Here is a 27,865-nt window from a genome sequence, read left to right as displayed (position 1 = left end):
AGATTCCCTCTATCATTCAGTATAAGGACTAAAAATGAAGGAAGCCAGCATGTCCCAGCCCCTTCCCTCAAATACAATTTTAAAATCCCCACCACATTAAAAAAAACTGCTCTGTAACAATGGCAGAACTAGCAAGCTGCCTGAACTAGATAGATATTTTCTATTTCAACCACAATGTTCAAGAGGTTGGATAACCTCCCCTATGAGGAAAGGCAAAAGAGAGTAAGGATTTAACTGGGGGAGGGGGTGAGATGACTGAGAGAGAAATAATACACAGCATGTAGACAAAGCAGAGAGAGGGAGATACCAATAAGGGTAATGGACAGAAGATTCATGACCATGATACAGTACACAACACATAATTATCTTACAGAATTGCCAGAAAGATGCAAAGGTGGCGACTAGCTTAGATGACTCTAAAAGATCATTAGACAGATTTAATGAAGACAGGTTATCAGTGGCTTCTAGTCATGATAGCTAAATGGAGCCTCCATATTCAGAGGCAGCGTGGGAAATAGGATTCTGGGTTAGACGGGTCATTTAGTCTGTTAAGCCCATCTCAGTCCTCAGTATAAATATGATAAATTTGGAACTATAACTTGCACCTTTCAGTTCCTTTTTCAGGGCATTGCTCTGCTGATAGAATCTTGTCCTTCTGGTACAGGCAACCTGTGCCAGGAAGCTGCTTCTCCATTTGCTTGCTTCCATGAAAAAGGGGTTAATCAGGAACTTCTACCTGTTATTAGGCACGGATTAGTTTACCTTCACCCAAGGCATAAACAGAGTGTTATCAGAGAAACTGGTACATCCAGAAAGCAAGGGAACATCTGTGCAATTTCAGAAGAAGAGCATTCTGTTGTATGTTCCTTCCAACGTTTCAAGAGTTTTAGATAATGTTCTACTCCAGATACCACCACAAAGTTTATGGCATTGAGGAGCAGAGCTTTTTCATGTTTGTGAAGGGCTCCCTGGGGAACCCTCTGCCTATGACAAGCATATGGCCAGTTTGCTTCAGGCATTTAGGAAAAGGGGGGGGGAATCTTCCCATTTAAAAAGGCATTCGGCTGACTTTTAAATAATTTATATTTTATTATGGTTCTGAAACATTCTGGAATTCAGAATTACAACCTATCAGCTAATAGAGAAGAGGAGACAGGAAGCACTGGGGAAAACTTTGGGGAGGGAGAAAAAGAGAGGAAGGGGGGAAAGTAAAGGAAGCCACAGAGACAGAGATAGTAGCTAGGTTCTTCTATTATAGGCTTTAGCCCTGTTAAAAAGTGAGGAGGCAAAAGCAGACTGATTTTTTTTTTAATCTGTGTTTTAAATGTTTCACTTGTTGTGTTGATGTTTCTGTGCATCTTGGTTTAGTTACTGGCTGCTATGACCGGGTATTGCTGTTTTTAATGACAAAGTAGGACTAAAATGTTCAGAATACATAAAAAAAACCCCAACCATATTTTTCTCTCATTTTAAGTATTATTCTCTTGTGGAAGAAATGTCTCATATACTAGACAATGATTGTTTTGAAGTGGGACATAATCTGAAGTAAATTTACAGATGTCCTCTTCAATTAAACCAAAATGCGTCTTGAAAAGAAGAGATGGGACTGTCTGTACGGCTGCTCTATATCTGAATGACTTTGTTCTGTCTTTGTGAACCTTGTTTTATTTTACAACTTCTAATTTCAACTTCTCTCCTCTGTGATCCTATTTTCTGTTACTGCTGATCTCTGCTTTGACCTCCCGATTATTTACCCTAAATATTCCGCTCTTGTATATCATTGCAGCAAGGTCATCTCCAAATCCAGAGCCTCTGAAATGCTGTGGAATATTAACTTGATCATTCAAGACGGTGTCATATCATCTGCATCTCACCCTTGAGGAAGTGGCTCTTTTCTCTTAATTGGAAGGGCCAGGAACATTCAAAGACAATAACTCACGTCATAAGAAGCAATTTCACTTTTAATCTCATAAAACTCTGGCACTGAAAAACAGCCCTCTTTCATTTCTCCCTATTTGCATGTCAAAACAAGCTCGGCTATTCTCTTACCTTGTTACCAATTGCAATGATCAGATGTTTTGGAAGTTCAGGGCTACCGAAGCAGTGGGGACATTTCTCCATGCACGCAGCAAGCCGCCGGTGCTCCTGGACGGCTTGTTTCCTCTGCCTTTCCTCCTCTTCACCGCTGCGCTCGCCCTTGGCAGCGTTTGAAACAAACATGTCGTCCAGTGTGTAGTACTCCCTATCAGTTTTATCTGAAAACTAGAAGGAAAGACAGTTTTAGGCAATATGGCATAGCAGACGAAGTGCCAACCTTGAACGGCGGAAACCTGCATTCAAATCCTTGCTCAGTCACAAGGGCTCTCTGAATGGCCTTGAGCAGTCACCACCTCACAGCCCAACCTCTCATGATTAAAGTGATGATAAAAACGGGGGCCACCCATGCATGAATACGCGAAGCTGCCTTATACCGAATCAGACCATCAAGGTCCATCAACGTCAGTATTGCCTACTCTGACTGGCAACAGCTATCATGGTCTCAGACAGAGGTCTATGGCAGCACCTGATTCTCTGAACTGGGAACTGAACCTGAGATCTTCAGCATGCAAAGCAGATGCTCTACCACTGAGCCACAAACCCACATACAATGCCTTGTGTTTTTTGGGAGAGGAGATAGGATACTCATGTGACACAAGGAAAAATATGCAAAAGTAAAGATGTTAATTGTTATAAATATATATATTCATTTAACATTCTCTGCATTGTTTGACATTATCATCTCTGATACTTTCTTGCACTGCTTTAACTTTTGTAATTCTAGTCCTATGGTTTACTGTTTATTAGATATCCCAGGCTGTTGTGTTGTTTTAAACTGTGTAACTTGCCTCAGCCCTGGATAGCACTTGAATGGGAGGCTGCCAAGGAAGTCCAGGGCAGCTAGACAAACCACATCTGAACGTCTCTTGCCTTGAAAACCCTATGAGGTCACCATACGTCTGCGGTAACTTGACGGTTTATGGTGCTGGAGAAGACTCTTGAGAGTCCCTTGGACTGCAAGGAGATCAAATCAGTCAGTCCTAAAAGAAATCAACCCTGACTGTTCCCTGGAAGGCCAGATTTTTGTTGTTGTTCAGTCGCACAGTAAAGTCTGACTCTTCGCGACCCCATGGACCAGATCACTCCAGGCCCTCCTGTCTTCCGCCGTCCTCTGAAGTTGGCTCAATGTCATGTTCGTTGCATCTATGACACCGTCTATCCATCTCATCCTTTGCCGTCCCCGTCTTCTTTGACCTTCAATCTTTCCCAGCATCCAGGTCTTCTCCAGTGAGTGCTCCCTTCTCATTTGGTGGCCAAAGTATTTGAGCTTCAACTTCAGGATCTGGCCTTCCAGGGAACAGTCAGGGTTGATTTCTTTTAGGATTGACTGATTTGATCTCCTTGCAGTCCAAGGGACTCTCAACAGTCTTCTCCAGCACCATAGTTCAAAAGAATCTATTCTTTGGCGCTCGGCCTTCCTTATAGTCCAACTTTCGCAGCCATACATAACTACTGGGAATACCATTGCTTTGACCATGCTCAAATACTTTGGCCATCAAATGAGAAAGGAGCACTCACTGGAGACGACCCTGATGCTGGGAAAGACTGAAGGTAAAAAAGGGGATGGCAAAGGATGAGATGGTTAGACAGTATTACCGATGCAACGAACATTAAATTAAGCAAATTCCAGAGGACAATGAAAGACAGGAGGGCCTGGCATGATGTGGTCCATGGGGTCGCAAAGAGTCAGACTCGACTGTGTGACTGAACAACAGCAACAAAAAACCTGACGGTAAAAAAACCCCAACAACCCTGCCATGATCCTCAGTGAGAAAGGAGGGCTATAAATAAAGTAAACAAATAAATACATGGTACAGATGATGTCTAGGACCTGCCCAAAGGTCTTACTGTACACATTAGAAGCACAAGGTGAGGATGGATAACAGAGGAAGACAATGATCAATTAGATAATCAGGTGACCATAAAAGCAGAAAGATCAGGAAAAGTTTTGCTGAAGAAGGGAACTGCTGGTGTTGGTGGAAAGCACAATCAAGGTGCAGTCTACTTATGGTGACCCAGCAGGATTTTCAAGGCAAGAGATGATCAGAGGTGGTTTGCATTGCCTGCCTCTGCGTAGCAAACCTGGACTTCAGTGGTGGTCTCTGATTGAAGTACTGGGGCCGACGCTGCTTAGCTTCCAAGAGCTGACGAGACAGGGCTAGCCTGGGCCATCCAGGTCAGGGCAGATACAGGAACTAGTGTGTGGGAATTGAAAGAAGAAGCCAGTCCCAGGTGTAAGGAGTACATGTCTCCCAGCAGGCCCCTTGCTCTGGAGAATACAGTCCTTTATGCCCTGGGGCCTTTTCTGTTGCTTACCCTGCTGCTATCGAACAGCCTCCCAGAAGGGATGAAGCAGGAACTTATCCCTGTGGGCTTCCAGCAAGGCTGCAAAACAGAGCTATCTAAGAGACCTTGCAACCAGATGTGGGCTCTGGCTTATCTGTTTTAATAATGCACTTAAGTGATTTTAACTGATGACTATTTCTGTATAGTGGTGGTTGCTGCTATGCGCTTTGGGTCCTGACTGCATCATGAGAAAGGTGAGATGCATAAATTCCCTAAACAGGCAAATAGATCAGAAGGTGCAGAAGGAGGATAGGAAAGATATCTGACAGACATGTACCAAAGGAGGTGGGAAGAAAGGAGATGAAAGAAGAACCATAACCTGGGGCAGAAAGGAAGAAAGAACTCCAGTATAATCAAAAGCTACCTAACTGTGACACCTAGATCTGCAATATCAAGGGACTGTTCAGACAAATAGTGTCCAAGGAGACAGCCACAGCTTCCTGGCTATAGTTGCAGCGGCTCATATTTCAGCTGCCTATATCATGGGAATCAGTCCAGATTCCCACTTGAGGCTTTATCACTGGGTGGTGTGTTACAGGTAGTTAATGTCAGAAACACTCTAAAGGGAAATGGAACAATAGTGAGAGGGGAATGGGAGGTTAGCAATGGACAGAGGAACATGAAGGAGAATGGTGGTAGGAAAGCCATAATTAATACCAGGCGGAATAGAATAAGTAAGGTTACAATAACTGAGGAAAGAGACTTAGGTAGAAAAGAGGTTGTTACTTTCCCAGACATGGATGTATGCGCACACAGTTTTCTCCAGATAAATGCATGGAATAAAGCTTATAAAATATGGATAAAAGAGCATCTAAAAGTGAATAGGGCCCTGCAGGACTTGATGCAGTTCCACAGGGCCTGCAAGACGGAGCTCTTCCACCAGGCCTTTGGTTAAAGAGCCACCGCCACCACCAACTATACCATCATTAACGTTATTAGAGCCCGTTCCCTGGTTTTCATTGTTTACATATATGCCAGCGCCTGCTGCATAAAACAATCAAGGAGCTGTGAAACACGGCAGATTGTAGATTACATTGATGATTGTACCGCCATCTTTTAACTAATTATATCTATTTGGCTAGCACTTTATGATTATGGATTGTTTTAAATTGCTTTTATCTATTTTATAACTGTTTATTTATATTTTATCTTTGTAAGCCACCCTGAGCCTTCCCTGGCGGGGAGGGCAGGGTATAAATTCAATAAATAAATAATAAACAATGAAAGAGGAAACTAATGCATGCACCCAAGGTTCATTTTACTTTACTTTCTTGTCCTACCAATGTTTGCTGGTCAAATTAAGTACAAGAATTTTGGCATACTGAGTTTATTTTTAATTATTTCTCAGATTTATATGCACTCCAAGGAGCTCAGAACAGCCTGATTAACCCCATTTTATTCCCACAACAACACTCTGAGGTAGGGCCCAAGGTCACCGCAGTCTTGATTCATGGCTTGGTCTTATAGAAATAAGACCCCAGTCTAAGGCCAATCCTCTTAACAACTACACCACATCAGCCTTTGTGCCTCAGTAAGTAAGAGGAAAACTGTCAGCAGTATATCCCAGAAGAGTGATGTGTTCCTATCTGTGATATAATCCAGTCTCTTTGACACATTTTCATGTGGTGTCCATAGGAACAGTATACACTTGGCTCAGAAAACTCTTAACAATGTACAATACAAATTTCCTCAAAGTGTGAGAACCCACAAAACTTGCGTAATAATGCCACACCCTGCATCACTTATAAAGCTAAATTCACTCAATCCAGACTATATAACCACAGCAAGAGACTCGTAAAAAGTTTTCAGAATTATTTTTTAAAATGTAAATTTAGCCTTCATTGCTTCAGAAATCTACTAAGCAGAGTTCATTTTAACATCAGTAAACTGACAGCACAATACTGAATTTTAGAACTGATACACAGTGCAAAGATGACAGACTGATTTACAAATATAATATTGCAGAATGTAGTAAAAGTCTGGTTTCCCACAATTTAATATCACTTTCTTTATTCTGCTTAATTTTAAAATGCAGCTATGAATGCTCTTATTCATTTTTTGCAAGGAAAATTCAAATTTAAAAGACCATCCCATCCTTCCCCCTTTAGATAAGCAATCCAGATCTCCAGCAGTAGAAGTGCTCATCTAGACTTATTTAAAAACAACACACAAGAAGAGCAACCAAAAACATGACAAATGCCTCCCACCAGCACTTCACCAACAGCCCCCTCCTGCTGGTTTTGCTTTCCCTGTCCATGGCTTCCTTACAAAGACCATGCTTTCTTCCCTGGTGGCCTTGCACAGGGAATTTTACTTGTCAATTTCACTTCTCAGTGGAAGCATCCTTGTGAATTTCAGCCACCTGTAGGTCAAGGCAAACAGTGAGACTGGCAGTTTCACAACAGTCTGGGGTGCTGGTTGTTGGGTACCAAATGGTTATGTTTTTATTTTCTAAATATATATTTGTGTGTGTTTTGTGTGCTTGCCTGGAAGTCATGGGTGACTTCTGGCGACCCCTACTGGGCACTTGGATGTTTTTTCAGAGAGGTGGCTTGATATTACCTGCCTCTGCGCCCCACCTCTGGTATTCCCTGTAGGTTGCCCTTCCAAGTACTTGCCAGAGTCGGCCCTGCTTAGCTTACGAGATCTGATGAGATTGGACTTGCCTGGGTTTATCCAGGTCAGGCCTGGCTCTGTTTTTATTCCTATGCCTAAACCAGGGTGCTATTTTATAGATCGTAATTTAGTTATTTTTGTAAGTATGCTTTCATCTTTACTTATGGATTGTTTTATTGAAGTTGTGAGCTGCCCCCAGCCCTGTGGTCCAGAGGAGGGGCAGGGTATACGTCTAAAATAAACAAACAAACAAATAAATAAATAAATAAAAGGTCCTATTTAAACATGAAGCGGGATCCAGGCAAAACCATTCCGCAGCTGTTTAAACGGAATGCTCTTATCACAAGCAGTAGCCCAGACACATGGAACATAAGCCCACCAGTGGCACAGCTACAGGGGCCAGACATTCCCAGCACGCTATTGCTACACATGTACCGACTGGAATGTGTGATAAAAGTATTTTCAAACTACCATAAGCTGCCTTGAACACTTACAGGGGCACTTTGCTTGTAGCCACGGTTATGTTTTAATCAGACTAAAAGGTTCGAGAGGGGTTTTTTTTTGGAGTTCAGAAAATAAAGCAGTTTAAACCAAAAGATGTACTTTCACTCTGCAATGACAGGCACCTGCCTCTTTAAAATAAAATTTAAAAAATCAGGGCCAACGTCAGTACTCCCCCCACCCTTACCTCAGTTGTCTTCTCTTTATTAAAATCCCGCCACTCTCCACCAGACCCCATGCGGATTTCAAATAGTACTGTGATCGTTTCTTTTGAGGGTTTTGCATAAAAGAAAAACACTGATGGGATACACCTGGAAGGACTGCACGGACACGTGTAAAGCTGTATTACTACCAGAAAAGCTGCCACCACCACCACCACACAAAAGTTCCCGTGATTGCCAATCTTCTGATCAGGCAATTTGACTGGAACTAGGCAGCCGCTTGTTTCCCAGAGTAGATAAGTGGCTTTCAGATGAGGAGGAGGAGGAGGGAAAAGAAGGAGAACAGTGATTGTAAGCATCACTTTTATTCCACTCAAGCTCCTTCGACAATACTTGTGGCTTCCTCTCCCTATGCAAAACCAAGCATCTAAAGATGTCACTTGGGCTTGTGTGTGCATAAGATTGGGAAACAATTCCATCGAGAAAAAGGGTGACAGGGTCCAACAAATGCCCCCCCCCACTTGTGGTCAGGGTTTTTATACCCCTTTCATTCTTCCCCCTCCCTAAAGATAAATCTCCTCTCTATCTTGTTGAAGGGAAAGTGACACTTGACCATTTGTCTTTCAAAGCTCTGTAGCTGAGGTGTGACTTTCCCTATCCCTCTTGTTCTCTCCTAGGCTAGGCTACCCCCATATTTAAAAGAGCTGGATAACTCTTCTGCTGGGAGATGAGTCAACTCCCCCCCCTTCAAATTCTGTTACCCAGGAAAGAAAGATCTGTGTGTAAAGGGCCAGCAAGACACAGCTGAGGTATGGCAACCTCATAGGGCTTTCAAGACAAGAGATGAAAAGAGGTGTTACCCAAACAGGCAGTCTCCTAATAAATTGGGGAAAATTAGCTTTAAGGAGGCAGCAAGACAGGGTAACTGGGATTCTCCACCTGCGTGTACCAGGATTTTCCCCTAGAGAACTCTCAGAAATAAACCAGGCTGAAGTTCAACCTGAAAGGTGTTTTTATTATAAAAGAACAGAAGAACAAAACATACACACCAAAGCACACTGAAAAACCAGGGGTCATTTCCTGCAGGAGCGCACAGGAGCGGAGCTCCGGCAGTAAAGAGCCCAGGGGGCGGGCACATGCAACAAGCCCCACCCCCTGCTCCCAGCAGCCCTCAGTCAGAGCAAGAAGCAGCCAGGTAAGTTGCAGAGCCCCCCCCAGATAGCAATCCAAAACAGTCCAGTGGCACCTTTAAGACCAAGTTTTATTCAGGTACAAGCTCTCCCTCCTCTGTGAGGACAGATCTGCATGTCCCCCCCCCCCCAAAGACCGCGCAAGTCCAGTGGAGCAGTGGGTGTTGCCTTCTGACACACTTCCGGTGGTGTCAGGGGTGTGTGTGGCATATGCAAATAAGTTATGCTAATGAGTTATGCTAATGAGTTATGCTAATGAGCTCCTGCACCTCTTTTTCTACAAAATGACCCCTGTGAAAAACACACAGGCTAGCTAAGAGAAAATAAGGGATGATGAGGGAGATAGAGTTTCGAAAAGGTTATATTTATCAATCAAGAAGATCCATGGAGAAGGCCGTGAAATGGCCAGTGTTTTTTGGAGTATTTTTTTAATTTATTTATTTTAGTATTTATATCCCACCCTCCCCACAAGCGGGCTCAGGGCAGCTTACAAAGAGCCGGAAGGAGGCCCACACGCAACTGGGGGTGTGATGTTTAGCACTGAGAACACACACACACACACACTGCAACAGGGCAGCTTACATTTATACCCCAAAATGCTCTTTGGGGCTATGCTGATGTGTTTGAACCAAAAACAATACCTTGGCCCCGGTCACCTGGGCAGGAAAATGCAGAGGGAAGCATGGCTGTTTGCCCCGGAGCAAAATAACACGCGGTTGCGCAATCAGACGTCCCGTAGGGGTCCCGTCGAGGTCCCGTGGATAGGGGGCGGTGCCGATCACAGGACAATCCTGCGGCGCTGCAAAGAAGCAGCCTCTCTAGCAAAAGGCTTTGCGGGTTTAACCCCTTCCAGGGCTGCAGAGGAATGCAAACTGTGTCCTCTGTCCGGTCCCCTCCAGGAGGAGCTTCAGCTGGGCCGCCCTCCCGCCACGCCCCCCCTGCACCTCTCCCTCTGCTGCCCGGTGCAGAGAGTTCCTCTTGAGCAGGCCGAGCCAGGAGTGGGGGGGTACGGAAAAGAGGAGGGGGCTGTGTTGTTTGCTTTTAAACGAAGTGTGTGCATGCGCCGTTGGGTGCTTGTGCGCATCCCGTGGAGACTTGGGGGGGGGACCTTTAGTGACGGGACATGGGCGGGCGCCAGATGCCACGACCTACCACTGGAAACACGATCAGGCACCCACCCTTGCCCTGCGGTTTCCGGAAACTAGTACCTCGGAGGTACTAGTTTTTTACCCCGCATCTTCGGCGGGAAGCCTCGGGTTCGCCACGGGAACTCTACACTTCCCAGATGTGGCACTGTGATCACACCTGGAAAATCCACCTATCTTCCGTCTCTGTAGCGTGGCTAATGCTCCGTGTGACCGCAGCCCAAGATGGGCTTTCTGGAGGGTAAAAACAATGATTTGGGAGAAACTTAATGGCTATCCCAGAGATGCTAAATGGTTCTTAATGGCCCTTAAGCACCAGGCAGGCACCTACTGGGGAATTAGTGTTAATCGCTGCTTGATTAGGGTAATTGGGTGAGGGAAAAGTGAGGTCAGGTGTAGACGAGATTAGGTGACAGCTGTCTTGGGAAACCCATTGTTTTCAAATTATGCATATTTTTGGGATGGGGAAGCAAATGCCAAGTGGTCAGTCAGGATGGTTCACCCTTCCAAAATAGGTTCAGGTGCTTACTTGGCTGGCATCCTTTTTTTGTGCACCATATCCATTTTATTTCATTTTCCATTTCTAGGCTAGGCAGTACTCTGCACATATCATTCTGGGGTGACATTCCAGAAGGGCCTTACCTCTCGCTAAACACAAACTGCACCTTCTGCGGGAGGAGGGTCTGACTGCTAACAGAGGTGATTTACCATTGCCATCCTCTGCATAGTGACCTTGGGTTTCCTTGGTGGTCTCCCATCCAAATATTAACTGGGGCAGGGCTAAACTAGATGTCAAGGCAGCTACTGATCAGACTTTTAGCTGCCAATGTCATTCTAGAGACAAATTTGGCCATTTAAAAATGCTGCGAGGGCCCAATCCCCATTGGGCTCGTGGTGAAGCGGGACTAAGTAATTTTGACCACCACCACCCTTGAGCCTTTTCAAGTGTCAGAACAATAGGGGGGGCTGTTTCAACACTTGAAAAGGCACACGGTAGGGGACAAGAGCTCTGGTTTGGCTCCCAGTAACCTTTGCACAGGGGTAGAGTCCCTGATGTCTCCAGTTAAAGGAGATCAGGTATCAGAGGGACTTTTCTCTGCCTGAGCTGCTGCCAGTCAGAGCAGAGAGTACTGAGCTAGACCGAACAAATGGTCCAACTCGGTGTAAAGACGTTTCATATGTTCAAAGCAAACGTAGTGAAGCAGGCACTCACCAGTCCTCAGTCTCACTTTCTACAGGTTCGCATGGGACTTGGGTCTTCCCACAAAGGGCAGTGGTGGGCATCTGGAACTCTCCCAGGGCAGCCCTGTACTCAGAAAAATTTTGTTAGGGGACCCCACAAGGGTAGTTTAGTATACTGGAGCTGACTATACCACAGGGTTGTTGTTATGGAATTATAGAGGAGGAGAGACATGGCTAGGTAAGAGCTGACAGGTAAAAATGGGGAGGGGGAGGAGCAGCAGCAGCAGCACCTGGGGCAGTTCAGAAATAATAAAGAAAAGTCAGGATTTGTGTCTGGGAGTTATATTCTCTCTGAAGCACCGTGCATTGCTCCAGAATCAAAGCCTACCCCTCAGAAGATCCAAGACGTCTGGCAAACGTTGCTGAAGGAGCTGGGAGAGCCCCTCAAGGTTTTACAGATGCAACCTGGTTCTGTTAGCTAGCTAGCAGCAGGACAATAACCCCCCCCCCGAGGAGCCCCTTAAGCCCTGGTGCCAACAAGCTATTTTCCTCGCAACCCATTCCTACCCCCCCCCCATCTTTGCAGACAATCCAAGAGGACAGCAAAGACAAGAACTTCATCTTGCACCTCCCGAAGCAGCTCGGGTGCTACAATCGCACTGGCAGCAAGCCGAGTGCGGGCTGAGACATGCTTCCCCTCACCTGGCAAGCCAGGCAGGCACTTCACAGAGAGGGGGAAGGGAGAAGGCACAGCGGTTTGGGGATGGTGCCGGGCTGTTTGGGACAGGTGCTGGGCACTCATAGGCACCCCTGTGCATACCGGCCTGTCCCAGGGTTTTCCTGCAAATATTATTAGAGGACAGGAACACAATCAGTGCATGGGCTTTCTGTTGTGTGGATTTGGACCACAGGGATGCCAAGACGGTAAGAAATTTATCTTGCACTACAACCAGAGAAGAGGAGCAGCGTTGGCTAGGATGCTCAGACACAAAAGGTGTATTCACTGAAACTTTTACTTCTCCTTCCTCCTTCAGAGCTAAAAATTACAGTTTTAAATGGCAATATAATAGTTATATAATACTATAATTAATCCCTAGACAAAGATAATGCTGCTAGAAAACAGCATCAATATACACAGATGAGAAGTAAGCACTACTCTTTTGGATGATAGCTCCACATATAGAGGAGAAAAGAAAGAAACACAAAACCCAAATCTTATTACATAAAACCCTGTAACAACATGTGTGTGCGTATTTGGTTCTATTTATTACCACAGTTTTGTAACTAGTTTTCTGTTTATTGCCTTTCGTCAGCAGATCTATTTCTTTCTTGCATTCACCCATTAAAGCCGTCATTTTCCCCAGTAACAACTCTTAATGCAATCATAATTCAAGATGCCCCTCGCGTAAGGAGTTATTGCTGTTGCTGAAAATCTGCTGGGGGGGGGGGGGAAGGTGTATAGATTGTGTAAACTGGATCAGTGCGATTTTAAATTGCCATGGCAACACTGACATCATCCATTTTAAATGGCAGCATTTATATTTCAGGAACATTATATTCCAAATATACTACAGGAGACTGACGAAGTCGAACACTGCTCGTATTTAACTGCAAACGTACATTTGAACAGTTTAAGGGTGTGCAGGGCAGGATCCAAATCACCGCCAACAAAGTTCTGTTTGTCATACACATGCCCTGCTTTCCAATAACACCCCTAAAAAGCTGCCCGCAAAGTCAGGGGAACTTCCAGGGGGGTACACCATAATGTGAAAGACCACTTCTGAAAAGGAATGCTACCACTGCCCCCATGCCTGTGTAAAAGTGCTTTCACAGGGACGCGAGTGCACACTTTGGGGGTGGGGAGCTCTTACTGAAGTAATGAATTTGCACTGATAAAGACTCGTTATGCAAATTCCCTTATTACTAGCCTTAATAACACCATGACTGCTGACACAGAAATTTGTTGACTAATTAACATATGAGTAAAATGCCTGCCCTGATAATGGATGGCCCTGGCTAGCTGTATCTAGTCAGATCTTGGAAGCTAAGCAGGGTCAGGCCTGGTTAGTACTTGGATGGGAGACCGCCAAGAAAGTCGCAGGTTGCTATGCCAAGGTAGACAGCTGCAGACCACCTCTCGCCTTGGAAACCCTATGGGGTCACCATAAGTCGGTTTAACTCGATGGAACTTCCCACCACAGAATGTCTGCCAACAGTATCTTCTGACCAAAATAAAGCAAGTAAAAATAATTGAATTGAACTAATATTGTGCAGGCTTGCTTTATCAATGTTATTGGACTGCCATACCAACACTACATATCTTGAGCTCACCTCAGCTCCTGCAAGTTTTGCAGAAATGTAAGGAAAGTAAAAAAAAGCATGAGCTTAAATGCCACCAAAACCAAGTGGACATATGTACATGATTCAATATCAGATTGCACCCTACGTATCTAAGAACTAGAGTTTAAAACTGGAAGGGCCACCAAACAAATATCAAGAAAGTGCAAATTTGAAGCATAAGCAGAAAGGGCCAAATTTAATCATAACACAGCATGCAGGAGTTAATAATGGTACAATAACTCTTGTCCTGATATGGGTAGCCTAGACTAGCCTGACCTCCTCAGATCTAAGATGGGAAGCAGGATCAGCCCCGCCTAGCACTTGGATGGGAGACCTCCAAAGAATAGCAAGGTCGTGATGGAACCAGGCCATGGGAAACCACCTCTGAATGTCTCTTGCCTTGGAAACCCTACAGGGTCGTCGTAAGTCAGCTGTGACTTGATGGCACTTCCCACCACCACCCCACTCCCACATAATGCACTGGAAAAGGGCATGAAGCTGGGAAGTTTGCACTGGAAAGGTCTTTCCAATGAAAAAGCACAGCCTGTTTGGTTTTTTTGAACGTGAAAAAGCACATTCCAAAAAAAGGGGGGGAAAACAGGTATGCTTTAACAGGGCCCTGGTCTGGGCTGACAGATCACTGGCATGATAAGCAAGGGTTTTTATGTCCTTGCCAAAGTTCCAGTGGCTATTGCTAAGCAGAGTGTTTATCAAGTACACAGGAACGGATAAATAGTATTAGTAATGTAAATATTCATCTTTCCCTGCCCCACCCACCACAAAATTGGTTGGACATGAACAAGCCCCTATACAAGGAGTTCTGTGGCCCTTGACACTTACCTCTATATTAGTGTTTTGTTTGCCTGGGCCACCTAGAACTCCGTTCTCTTCCAGCTGCCCAAACACTGCAGGAGTGAAGGGGAGGACACTTTTGGCTCTGCCACTGGACATTGGTCTAAGGACCACTGGGCGGCAGAGCCCCCAGCCTCTTGGGAAAGATATACCCCAGCTGGATATAAATTCTAATTTTTTTCCAGACTCATGTCCCTCCTCTCTCCTTTCTTTGTGTCTTTTTAGTCTCTACGTCTGAGGGCAGGGGACCATCTCTTCATGGACTCAGACTGCTTTGGGAGTGGACTGGCCATTTAGCTTACAAGGAATATTCCCTGCCCTGGAGAACTGCTGGCAGCCAGAAACAAGCACAGCCAAGCCCTGGTAGCTCTGCCAGTGAGACAGAGTCCTCTCCAGCTCAGACTTGGCCAGTGGCACCAACACTGGATTTTCAGATCACCTATTGCCTCCTTCCATCAGCCTGGCTTGTTCCTGGGTAATTTTAACATCCCAGTCTGCCCCTGGAGACCACTGTCTGAAACTGAGAATATAAATATGACAAATTGTGCAATCCTGTGTAGACTGACTAAATTCACAGAAATCAATGGGTTTAAAGTTGGAATAACTCTGCCTAGAAATGATCCGTAAGTCTCTTTTTACTACTCTTGCTCCTCTCCTTTTCTTAAGGCTGATGATTTCAAGACAGCTTTGTCACAAGGTGCCTTCTACCTTCACAGCTCTGTTTTTCCTCATAAGTCCCGCTGAGGATAATGCAGATTCAAAATCATTTTTTATTTTTTTGGACGGCTCTGCACACACAACTGAAATCTATTTGACTTTCATGTCAAGCAGCAAAAGACACCCAGACCGACCTCCATGTGAAGACTTCTTGTCAAGCACAAGTTCAGAAGAAGTTTTACAAAGTGGGGCGTATTAAAGCAAGACGAGATATATTCTTGTTTCTCTTACAATATGCGTTATGTTCAGTCCACATCAGAAATCATACTTCAGTATTTCCTAGCTGCAGCAGAACTTACTCCTTAGGAAGAGACATGGGCTTCAGAAAGAGAGAGAGAGAGAGAGACAGCGAGCGCTCCCAAGATACAGCAGTCAAAAAGACGGATGAAAGTATTTCCAATACTGAAGGGACCCTTTTCTGCTAGGCAGAATATCATTTTCAGATTTTCCTCAATTTCCACTTTCCTCCCTTCAAGATGACATTCATTTCAACGGATATATTTCTCATTTGTCTCACAAAATGAAAGCAAGGAAGAAAAAGTCATTATGCGGTTGGCAATTTCTGTGCATTTCATTAACAGAACTGACAAAATGGCTTCAGCTGCTATTCTGCAAATGTTTTGAAATGCCTGTCCTGTTCTGAATTTGCTTTCGGAGTTCAAACAGTCACACTTTAAAAACTTATATATTGCCATAATGCCATACAGGGTGAAAAACAGTCAGGTGTAGGGGATGGCATGTCAGAGATGGACTGGGAAGTTCTGGTTTCAAATCCCCACTCACCCATTAAGCTCACCACTGGTGGACTTGGGCCAGTCACTTTCTCTCACTCTAACCTGTCTCAAAAGGGGTTGTGTCGGTGAAAATGAAACAGGAGACTCTACTTTTATGAGAGACAAAATTTCAAATTATTTTTTCAAAATTAATTTCAAATTAGAAGACTAGAAAGCCACATGCAAAACTATTATAGTACTGCAAAGTAATGGAATACTGTATAAATATGCTAGCCATCTTATGACGCTAATTAACATTTTCTTATCTTCCCCAGCCCATTTGCATCGATAACTATGGCCCAAAATTTCAATTTCCCTCTTCTTCAAACCTTCAGGTGCATCTCCAATCATCTGCAGCATTAGCAGACTGGTTCTTTCCAGCTTCCCCCTTCCTTGCTGTAGTCCACCGAATCCTTCAAATTTTGTTTCTGGGGTCAGTAGACCCTGTGGAACAGCATGGCAGTCAAAGGGGAGAATTCGCAGAAACGGCCTCCCCGTCTAATTAATTTCTTTTCTTCATTTATACCACCATCTTTCTCCCCAAATGAAGGCCCAAAGCGGCTTACATCATTCTCCTCTCCTCATTTCACCTTCAGCAACAACCTCGTGAGGGAAGTTAGATTGAGAGCGTGCGACTGGCCCAAGGACACCCAGTGAGCTTCCATGGCAGAGCGGGGATTCGAACCTGGATCTTCCAAGATCCTAGTATGATACTCTACCCACTACACTACACCGCCTCTTCAGAACTGGTAGGTTAAATACATGCCTTAGGGTCTAATTATATATGACATGCAAATATAAGCAGTCAGTCCCAGTGGTCCCTCTACCGTTGAAGAAGAGATTGTATTTATACCCCACCCTTCACTACCTGAAGGAGTCGCAGAGCGGCTTACAATCTCCATTCCCTTCCCCTCCCCACAACAGACACCCGGGTGAGGTAGGTAGGGCTGAGAGAGCTCATTCGAGAACTGCTTGTGAGAGAACAGCTCGGAAAGAACTTGTGACTGATCCAAGGTCACACCAGCAGCTGCATGTGGAGGAGTGGGGAATCAAATCCAGTTCTCCTAGATTAGGGTGACAGTGGCAGGGATCGTTTAATCCACTCGCCTCATTATTCTGCATCTATTACATTTTTTATCTTTCTTTCAAAGACTTAAGGGCAGCAGACATAGTTTGCCTTTTCTGTATTTTAATCTATCCTGAGGTTTAAGTTACAGTCAGAGAACACATAACTGGCCCAAGGTCACCCAGTGAACTTGTGGCTGAATGTGGATTTGAACTCAGATCTCCCCTGGCCTAGTCTAACCACTATAACCACTATACAACACTGTATCTCCATCCCACCAAGCCATTTCCCCCAATCCAGTGTGCAGGATTCCAAATGCAAGTCTGCCCTTGCAAACACGGGCTTAGATGCCCAGGGAGGAAGGAAAGTAATTAGGGAGGGGGACTGGTTTGGAACAAAGACACCATGAGCATGGAGGGGGTTAAGCTTCCTTCCACTAACACTTCTCCATTTCTGAATGCAGTATGAAGGGGGAGGCAGCAGAAAAGTATTCTTTTGGATCCAACCCAAGGTCTTTCATAGTTTCAATCTGACAGTCTCTCACATCTGGTTTTTTTACGGTAACTGATTCTAATTATCAGATTGCTACAAGAAGAAAAGTACTGCATATATTAAGAGTGAGGAGAAACAGTAAGACTTTACTGTATTAAAATACAACCATAAACTAGCAGGTAAGTTGTGTTATAAATAAGAGAGCCCACTTTATCTTGTTGCCCTAACCTGGATAGCCCAGGCTAGCCCAATCTTGTCACATCTCGACAGCTAAGCAGGGTCTTAGTTAGTATCTGGATGGGAGCCCCACCAGAGAAGTCTAGGGTTATGATGCAGAGGCAGGCAACAGCAAACCACTTCTGAACGTCTCCTGCAGTGGAAACCCTTGAAAACATAACTATTTGTACAGGACAATATTGTAAAAACATTCTAGATACAGGGAACCTTTTCAGCATTTGCTTCTGAACGTTGTACAGGAGTCTAGGACATGTTCTATGACACCTAATCAGCTCACAAAGACTTCTGGCCACACCTCCAGGCCTAGCTCTATGCCTACCCTAGCACACACCCAACAATCGGCAGCCCTGGTCCACTAAAGGCTATGATGGGCAATGGTGAACAATTGTCTTTCAAGGAAATTTGCCTACTATTACAGATTTGGTATTTGAGGAACCTCTGATAAGCTTCCAAGGAAGGTTCCCCAAAACACAACTGGAAATTTGTGAGCCACCCTGAGCCTGCATTGCGGGGAGGGCAGGCTATAAGTTGAAATTATTTAAACAAAATATATAAATAAAATATAAAAACCACTACTACAGAAAAATCCAGAATAAAATCAAGGAGAATGGCTTTGTCAGAAACATATTGCATTTAAATCTCACTAACCACAGGAGGAAGTGAGAGGTCATCAGTATGCACATACAGATGAAGCACTTTTGTCTATTTGCGAATAAATGAAAAACCTATATTTGAATAAAATCAGTCACTGAGCTCGTTTGCGACAGTCTCAAAATATCCACATAAAAGCCTCAAGACACCGTAGGATATTGCACGTCAAAAAGAACTTTTTTTAGAAAGTTGAAAGTTTTTTTTAGATAAGGGAAACGTTCTTCAGCTTTAATATACACTCAGACACATCAGGCCTTACCTTTGAAGCCATTCTCATGAAAAGCTTATTTTGATCCTCCGCTGTTCTCATTTTTTCATTCCTGACCAAATCCTTCAGGCTCAGATTATCATCGTCCTGAAAATATCTGACCCTCTCCTTATCCATGTGAGTAGTGATCTGAAAGTGAATAGCAAGAAAACGAACATTAATTTGATACGAGTGCCAAGGATCTTTATATATAAAAAAAAGTCTACACGAGGACAGAGCTTGAATTTTACAGACACCCTCATTTGTTCAACGTAGTCCAAAACTGATATCAAAGTGAATTCATCTGATTTCTCATTTGCTGTATTAACACAATGGGCCTCTGCACAGACCTGTTGAAGATGGGCTTGATCATGAAATGTGCCATAAGCAGGTACTTTTATAACTGGGTAAAAAAAACCCTAATTGATCAATATTTTTGCAAAACAGGCTACTCTATGAATCCTATCACTTCAGACAGGAGTCAAAGGGAAAGGTCAGAGGAAGACCATCTTCACACCTATTGTTTCATCAGCTGTCAAACGTACCAGCTACAAGTGAAAGACGGAGCCAGTAAACACCACCTTTACAATTGCTATTTGCACTGCAGCCCCCATTTCATATTCTAAATAATACAATTTGTTAGAGGTCAACATTTCAGAATTTACTCTTCCCCTGTTCTTTCCCTGGAACACATTCAAAGACCAAATGCAACCTCAGGTAAAGAAGAGTTTGTACAGCTATGGCTTTCCATTCTGTAATGAAGTATTTTAGAATTAACCTAACAGCTTTCTTACATTGATTTGGAGTTCTTGCTACATTTGAGTCTGTTCCCACCAGACACACTCACAAAGATCACTCAGGAACTATATTCAAATAAGCAGTGAAATATGAACTTATATTTATTATGTAAATACAGACCGTCTGTCTTTTCCTCCTTCCTCCTTTTGGTTCCATCGGTTCTCCTGGAGCACTCACAGGCCAGCTTCTACCAGATTTATCAGTTCTCACAAGGACCACATCATAGTCTTCTTGGAGGCCTGTTGTCTATACCAAGGTTCAAAAATAGGTTTTAAAATATGCCAGAGAAGGTAAACAAAAATGGGGAATACTACAAGCACTAAAACAAATGTACTCTGTTCATTTTAAATACCCATAATTGATTTTTAAAATTAAAAAGTGTGTGTATGTGTTTAGAAAAGAACTAAAGAAAGCAAGCTAACCAAAATGAAATTATTCATGGAAGGAAAATTAGTGGTCATCTACTATAATCCCTGCTTTGAAGAATATCTGGCCTCAGACACACATTTAGATGAACCATTCTGGGACTTCCATGAAAGCAAATTAACCATAGTTCCCAAATAAACCAAAATTTTAAACTATAACTTGTAATGGATTTTCAAACAAGGATATGGGGGGACCAGGACATGGTTAGCGTTGGTACCTCATATTATTCTAAACTATTATTAAGGCTGGGAAGGGAAGGAAAAGTTAAGTCTAAGAAAAGGAGGTGGGAGTGTGTATATATTCCCAAAACTGGCTGCTAATTTATAAACCATGGTTGGCAAGGATCCAGGGTTTCTTCTGCATCAGACCCAAGCAATGAGATGTCAGGGAGTGGGAAGGTTATTTTTAGATTTGTAGGAAAAAAGAGATAATAAAACAAAATTAGAGGGGCTGTGTCTAAGCGTCTTGCTTAGTAATTAGAAAGCAGCAGCTCGTTGTATTTTAATTGATTAAATTAGCTCTAATAAGGGGAATGTCATCAAAATTGGGCATATTAAAACAGACTTTGTCAAGCTTGATAAACACCTATATAAATCTCAATCCGAAGCCGTTTTCAGACAAATAAACAATATGTCTGGCTCACATCTGCTCATCCTGCCCATAATGACAGCTTATCCCTGAAAGCAACAAAAGAGTTTAGAAAGTTTTGCAGTGATGAAAGCATCAGGGCTCCAAGGGCTTAATTATATTCTTTAGGAAAACCTTCACAAAAATAATGAATTAGGTGGTGAAAAGAAAAAGAAAGCTGTACACATTTTAATCATCAAATGATCTTGTTCCTTCCTTAACCCAGCAGGTATTTTACCTTGGCAAACATTTTAAAAACCATACCTTTATTGTTCATCTTCCCCCCCCTGCCCATAAGGGTCCTAAGCGATTGTTTGGGCCTTTTCCAACACTTAGACAATTACAAAGAATCAGTATCTCAAACAATTCCACTCTTCATGGTGCCACCGGATGTCCATATTATTATGCAAACTACTGAATCTAATAAACAAGTGATAAGAAGGTCTTCTTCCTTCTAATGCACAAGACTGGGCTGCAAGTATGCAGAACTGACCGTAAGCAAAGGCCAAGTAGTGTTTCACAGTGAGGCAAAAACTACTGTCCATGCTTTTCTGTTACTATTCATAATCCAAGAACTGAACGCACTGCAGAACTCTTGCAGTTCAAAAGCATAAAAATAGAGAGTACCTGGTGACCTATCATGTCCAGGGAAATGCTGATCACCACTTTGAGATCAGGAAGCAATTTTTCTCCAGGCCAGTTTGGCCAGGGATCCTGGAGGTTTTTTGTCATCTTCTCAGTATGGAACAGGGATCATTGGGGGGGGGGAGTATTTGTGAATTTCCTGCATTATGCAGGGGGTTGGACCCTGGAGGTCCCTTCCAACGCTATGATTCTATGATTCTCTCTGGATGAAACACAGGCTACTGTATTCAGGAGAGCAAGCATAGTGGGACACCCAGGTTCATTTTAGCACTCTACCACAGAAGCCACTAGGTAACCTTGACACAGTCACTTGCTCTGAGCCTATTCACAGGGTTGCTCTTGTAAGGATAAAATGCAGGTGGAAAGAATAACATTCTAAGTTGCCCTGGGGATGAAAGAGGGGTATAAATATCTAAATACCTAAATAAATCCCCTACAATCTGTGATCACCGGTTAGTCTGTAATGTCGAAAGCCCACAAAAATATAATACTTTACGTGGGCTAGTTCTCTTCTACTCGCATAATGGCACTTACAACTAGTAGACTAGCAGCCGGCACATTTTAATGTTACATTCCCACTTTGTGGGGCAGGACTGGCTGAGGACTAAGTGGTCTGTAAATTTTGCTTCACTTGTGGTACTTTGAATTCAGCTCCATGACTTCTTATATTATTAATTGTGCTTCATTGATTGTGCATCGGCCCTCAGCCAACATTTCTTTAGTATTTATTTATTTATTTATTTTTCGCATTTATACCCCGCCCTCCCCGATAGGCTCAGGGCGGCTTACAGAGGCAAGGCAAAACCTTGCCATAATAAAAACATAATATACATAATGATTTAAAAACATATACATTTTAAAAAACATCCTAAATTAAAACATGGTGCTCAATAACTTGCATAATTCCAGAGATGGCAGATCGTAGGTCCGAAGTTCCGAGTGGTACTTCCCACGGCTCAATATTAAGATGTTTCCTCAGGGCCTTGTCCAAACCATGGCGGTGGTGGTATAGTAGGGGCGGTGGCTCCTACTCAAAGGCCTGGCGGAAGAGCTCCGTCTTGCAGGCCCTGCGGAACTGCATAAGATCCCGCAGGGCCCGGATCTCCCCTGGGAGCTCATTCCACCAGGTAGGAGCCGCCACCGAAAAAGCCCTGGTCCTAGTAGCAGCCAGCTTGGTATCCTTGGGGCCTGGGATGGCTAACAAATTTTGGGCCCCTGACCGTAGTGCTCTTGGGGGAACATACGGGGAAAGGCGGTCCCTCAGGTAGCTCTAATTTACACTGTCAACTCAGTGTATATGATTAGATGGCCAAGTCATTAATCAGTGTTGACTAATATTTGGGTATTCAATTCAGACAGTAGGCTGTAGTCCACAAAAGCTTATGCTAAGATAAGATATTATTATGGTGTTTTTTAACACTACAAGGTGCCACAGGGTTATTTTTAAGCACAATTTAAATATCTAAAAATCCAATTTAATATATTTTTAAATCATCAATTCTCATTCAGCTCGGATGCCTACAAACTGCTTTGAATTTTCAAGAAGTGCAATATAACTAATTATAACTATAAATGCAACAAAATATTATTATTAATAACAAACCTGGTCTAAAATCCATCTCGATAGTAGATGGAGTCCAATTAGGCCTCATTACTGACTTCTAGCAGACACATGATTTAGCTGTTAGAGAAACGGAGGACTTATTCCTAACAAATTCACGTGAACTGAGAAATGAAGATTGATGTCAAATGATACTTATCTACGATAGGAAAAACTCCAGGAACCACCTTGCCCATCATATCTAGAAATTCAAGATGGCACTTAAGAACCTGACAACCTCTCTCACCCTGGCTTATTTCAAATCTGTTCTTTACAGAATTAAACACTGCAGATTTATTCCCCTTAAAAAAACCCACTAAATTAAAGTGGTTTCACTGCTTATGAAGCTCTACTGCTCAAAGACAAATGAATACACTGGCACAGAAAAGTCATGCTTTGCCTACTATCCAGGGTTGCCAACCTCCAGGTGGGTCTTGGGAGATCTTCTGGAATTACAACTGCTCTCCGAATGAAAGAGATCATTGCTCCTGGATAAAATGTCAACTTGGTAAGGTTGCCAACCTCCAGGTGGTGGCTGAGGATCTCCCGCTATTGCAATTAGTTTCCAGGTATCTCCAGGTAACAGAGATCAAATCACCTGAAGCAAATGGCCGCTTTGGAAGGTGCACTTTATGGCATTATACCCCACTGAAGTCCCTCCCCTCCTCAAACCCCACCCTTATCAGACTCTACCTCCAGGTATTTCCCAACATGGAGCTGGCAACCCTACAGCTTTGGCAGGTAGATTCTATACTTTACCTTCCCAAACCCTGCCCTCCCCAGGCTCCACCCCCAAAGCTCCAGGAATTTCATCACCTGGAGTTGACAACCCAACCAATCAAATTTTGTTTGTCTAATCTCCAGAGTAGGCCACACCCTTTAAAGCAGGCATTCCATAGAAGAGAATGACTGCTAAAAGGTAGACTTCATGTAACAGAACATGTATAAATGACTTAAAAATGGTGCACTCTGCCTTTGGAATAAGTTTCTGTTTTGTTTGGTTTCCAATAAGAAGTCTATACACGTTTGTCTTCTCCAGTAACCTTCCCAGCAATCACATCTTCTGACAAGAAAGAGAAGTGTATCTTCTCAGGGGAAGGAATTATCCAATTTAAAGTCTCTCACTTTTGATGGACTTTTTAAACACCTCTTCACTACAGCCTATTTGACTGGAGAGGTAATAAAAATACCTAAAAGGCAAGATATTAAACATCTACAAAATGGCAAATCTCCAGGGGTGAGACACACTCATACGGATTTAGGACTAGTTTAAGCATATTAGTCAGTGACTAGGGTTAGACAACAAAACTTCAGAAATCCAAATGGGAGAACATGAAGGTTTCAGAGAGTTTTTAAAGGGGCATATCAAGGCGACTTCCTTTTTCTCTGTGAAAGTTAAGTATTTTCCTCCTTTCTCCTTCAGCAAAATTGCCCATGAGGAAAAGAAAATGCATGCAAGGCATTAATGCAAGCCAGCACTATATTATGCCAACTTCTCCACTACCAACTCAATCCCTTGGCATACCACCTTCACTTGAAGAAGAAAATTCAAAGTTCTAGGTTCTCTTCTGAGCATTTTACCAGAAGCATAAAACAATTCTTGAATCAGCTAGAAGGCTGAATATAAAATGTAACAGAAACTATGTGCCAGCGATGCAGCTGAATTATTGAATAAAGTGCAAATGTATCGGACGCAATGCTAGAGAACCACAACTTCCAAAGCCTGAGAAGCCAGGCTTTAGAGGTGTGCACTCCCTTCTCCCTCCCTTCACTGTCTCTACAGCAATCTCCCTCTGGAGTGTTAGTTATGGTTTTGCATTGCACATGCATCAATACAAACAGATGTTAGTGGCAAAGTAGCTTCTTTCATAACTCAGAAAATGAAACCATGGTTTCAAGCGACCAGGCAAACCAAGTTTAATAGGGTTCTTCCTGTGCTTTTCATAGCCATGGACTGCACTGATACAATACAAAACCATAATTGGACATGAGAAGCAACAGGCCACATTGCTCTGAAGGGAGGAATAACTCACCCCAAGGCATCTCTCAATTTGCAAACCATAGTTCACAGGGGCTTCGTGTTACATCTGCACCCACCTGTAGCAATCAACCATTACTGAGAGTTCAAATAAAGATAACATTTCAATTAATAATAATAAATAAAGATAACAATTCAATGCAGAAATGATGAGACAGATTCATGGAAGATATGTCTATCAGCAGCTACTAGCCATGGTGACTAAAGGGAATCTCCATATTCAGAGGTAGTAAACCTCTGAATACCAGTTCAAGGAGGCAACATCAGGGGAAGACCTCAGCCTATACGCCCTGCTGCTGGCCTTCCATAGTAACTGGGTGGCCACTGTGTGAGGCAGGATGCTGGACTAGATGGACCACTGGTCTGATTCAGCAGGGTTCTTCTGATGTTCTTCTGATGTTCTTATTCATTCTTACTTTTTCTAACGCTAGAACACATTATGGGAATTCTGGTTATCCACATGCACTGTATGCTGCCCAGACCAACATAAGTGTACACAGTCTCTTTCATTTTCCAAATAGCTGATTACTGTCTTTATTCCTCCAGGTTGATAAATACAGCACAGTCCTCTCTTGCCTGTTAATACCCTGCTTTAAAACCTAGGAAAACAAAAGCTAGAGTCCCTAAGAATGGCATTTTAAGTAAAGTACAATCTTGCCATCGCTCCCCAAGAGAGGCAGGCCTGTTCCATAATTGAACAGCAGAAAATGAGAGCTCTCCTACAACATGCAGTTTAATTTGAAGAGTAGCCAGTTGACTCTGAGCAGCTGAGCAAAAGAAGCTGAAAGCAGACTGATAATTTGAGGTCGCCGACTATTAAACTGAAACTGCTGCTCAACACTTAACAGCTAAAGTAAATGATAAAAATTGCAATAGTTCCTCTATCAAAAAGATGGGGGGGGTATCACTGCCCACAAAGAAATGGAAACAAATTCATTTCTTAAAATATAATGAGCAGATACATATTGCATGAGCTCAAAGAAGATGCAAGGATAACCGCAGTTCTCCACCGAGAGCCAAACGAAATTAATCTAGGCATGGTACCATGAAGGCATTATAAATGTTGTATAACGTTTAGATGAAGAAACTAACTTGAATACCTGTAACATTTGTACTTACGGATTCAGATCACCTATCTACGAAAAACCTCTTCAGAATATCTGTCTTTTTGGTTATAGTGAACTGCCAGTGTGAAGCTTTGGTTATTTTATTTAAAGTATTTTTATTCTACTTTTCAGCTGCATTGACATCTTGAAGTAACTCAAGTTAACCAAATAAAATATAACACTCATCATAATAAAATCAGCAATGAAAAGAAAAAACAGCAACCAGATAAATAAACCAACTGGTTTATAGAAAACAGGACCTTAAACAAAGAGTCACCTTACACAAAGAGGGGGTAAGGAGTGGCCCTATTCATTCGGGAGGCTTACTCCTTCAGAGCGTTTCCGTCACCAAGGATCATGGGTATCGAGTGTGCCAGGCTGGTGTGTGAGGCCGGGGAGAGTTTAGCGATGTGGCTAGTGCACCGCCCGCCCAACGCCAGTAGTTTGCCGTCCCTGGTGGAGGCCATATCAGGCTGGGCACTGGAACACCCTAGACTGATAGTCCTGGGTGATTTCAATGTCCATGCTGAAGACGCAACCTCTACGCAGGCAGCGGACCTAGTATCGTCCATAGTGGCACTGGGACTCTCCCAATATGTAATGACCCTCACTCACCGAGCTGGGCACACACTCGATTTGATCTTTGCGGCGGGGGTTACAGTGGACCGGATCACTGCTCTGGCGGTGCCATGGTCGGACCACCTTGCCCTGAGAGCCCGACTGAATGTCCCACTCCAACCCTGTTTGGGCGGTGAGCGTATTTTAGCTCGCCCGTGGAGCCAAATGGACCCAATGCAGCTTCAGATGGCTCTTCAGGATCCAATGCCCCTGGCGGCTCATTAGATGAGTTATTAGAGGACTGGCAGAGCCAGTTCTCAACAGCCATTGATGAGATCGCTCCCTGGCGCCCACTGCACCCACGCTCTAAGCTTGTTCCCTGGTATACCCAGGAGCTGCGGCTTATGAAGCGAAGGCTAAGATGGCTAGAGAGACAGTAGTGGTGCGCCTGCGACAAAGCCACAAAAACATCTTATAGGACGTTTATGAGATCCTACAAGATGGCAGTCAAAGCAGCGAAGGAGTACTTCGCGGCTACGACTGCGTCTGTGAGCTCATGCCCAGCCCAATTATTTAGAATGATCCAATCCATTACTATTCTGCCTCAGGGAACTGGATATTGGCTGTAAGGCTTTTGTGAGCTATTTCGCAGACAAAGTCTTGTTGCTCTGCTGTGACTTCTCTGCCACATTTGAAACAGTGAGCTCGAGGCCCCTTGCATGTCTTCTGGTTGGGTTATGGATCATTTCAACCTGCTCAGCCTAGAGGAAGTTGACAAATCAATGCTTTTTACTTGTGAATACTGAGGGAACACAATCAAAGAAGGAAATTTTTGGACCATAAGTTTATTTTATAGCCACTGGGCTAGTGATTGCACTTTAAAGGTCTTATGTGCATATTTACCCTGTGCCTGGTGATTTTAATTTTGAACAATTTACTTTATGGTCCTTATTGAATCTATATTTTGTATATATTTCTGATTGTGTTTATGTGAATATAATTATTAACCATCTTGCCACATATGTATGACCTCTGAGGAAGGCCTATTTGGCCGAAACGCGTAAGGTCAACTTTTTAAGCCCTTGATATTGTTATGTTTTATATACATTGGTTGTAAATGGGCCCCTATATATGTTTTAAAATTTGTTATTATTAATAAATACATGTACCTCTTTTTATTTCTCTTACCTTTAAAGCCCTTTATGGTCAGGGACCTACATACCTGAGGGACCACCTTTCCCCACATGTTTCCCAGAGAGCACTGCGATCAGGGTCTCAACACCAACTGACCCTTCCCGGGCCAAAGAATGCCAGGCTAGCTACAACCAGGGCCAGGGCTTTATCGGTGGTGGCTCCACTCTGGTGGAACGAGCTCCCAGAGATCAGGATCCTGCGGGACCTTATGCAGTTCCACAGGGCCTATAAGACGGAGCTGTTCCGCCAGGCGTTTAATT

General features: G+C 43.5%; 1 protein-coding gene across 1 annotated transcript in view; it reads right to left on the bottom strand.

Annotated features, from left to right (window-relative positions):
* CWF19L2 (CWF19-like 2, cell cycle control (S. pombe)) overlaps positions 1 to 27,865 on the bottom strand; it is a 110,873-nt gene that overhangs the window by 18,976 nt on the left and 64,032 nt on the right. The window contains exons 11-13 of the mRNA XM_015420889.1: positions 19,532 to 19,657; positions 18,626 to 18,763; positions 2,050 to 2,262 (exon numbers count right to left, since the gene is read on the bottom strand). Coding sequence (XP_015276375.1) covers positions 2,050 to 2,262; positions 18,626 to 18,763; positions 19,532 to 19,657 — 477 coding nt within the window. The remainder of the gene's footprint in view (positions 1 to 2,049; positions 2,263 to 18,625; positions 18,764 to 19,531; positions 19,658 to 27,865) is intronic.

Source organism: Gekko japonicus, unplaced genomic scaffold (genome assembly GCF_001447785.1).
Source record: "Gekko japonicus isolate JY-2015 unplaced genomic scaffold, Gekko_japonicus_V1.1 scaffold2509, whole genome shotgun sequence".
Classification (NCBI taxonomy): Eukaryota; Metazoa; Chordata; class Lepidosauria; order Squamata; family Gekkonidae; genus Gekko; species Gekko japonicus.
Note: the sequence above shows the minus strand (reverse complement) of the source record. Positions and strands in the feature narration are given on the sequence as shown.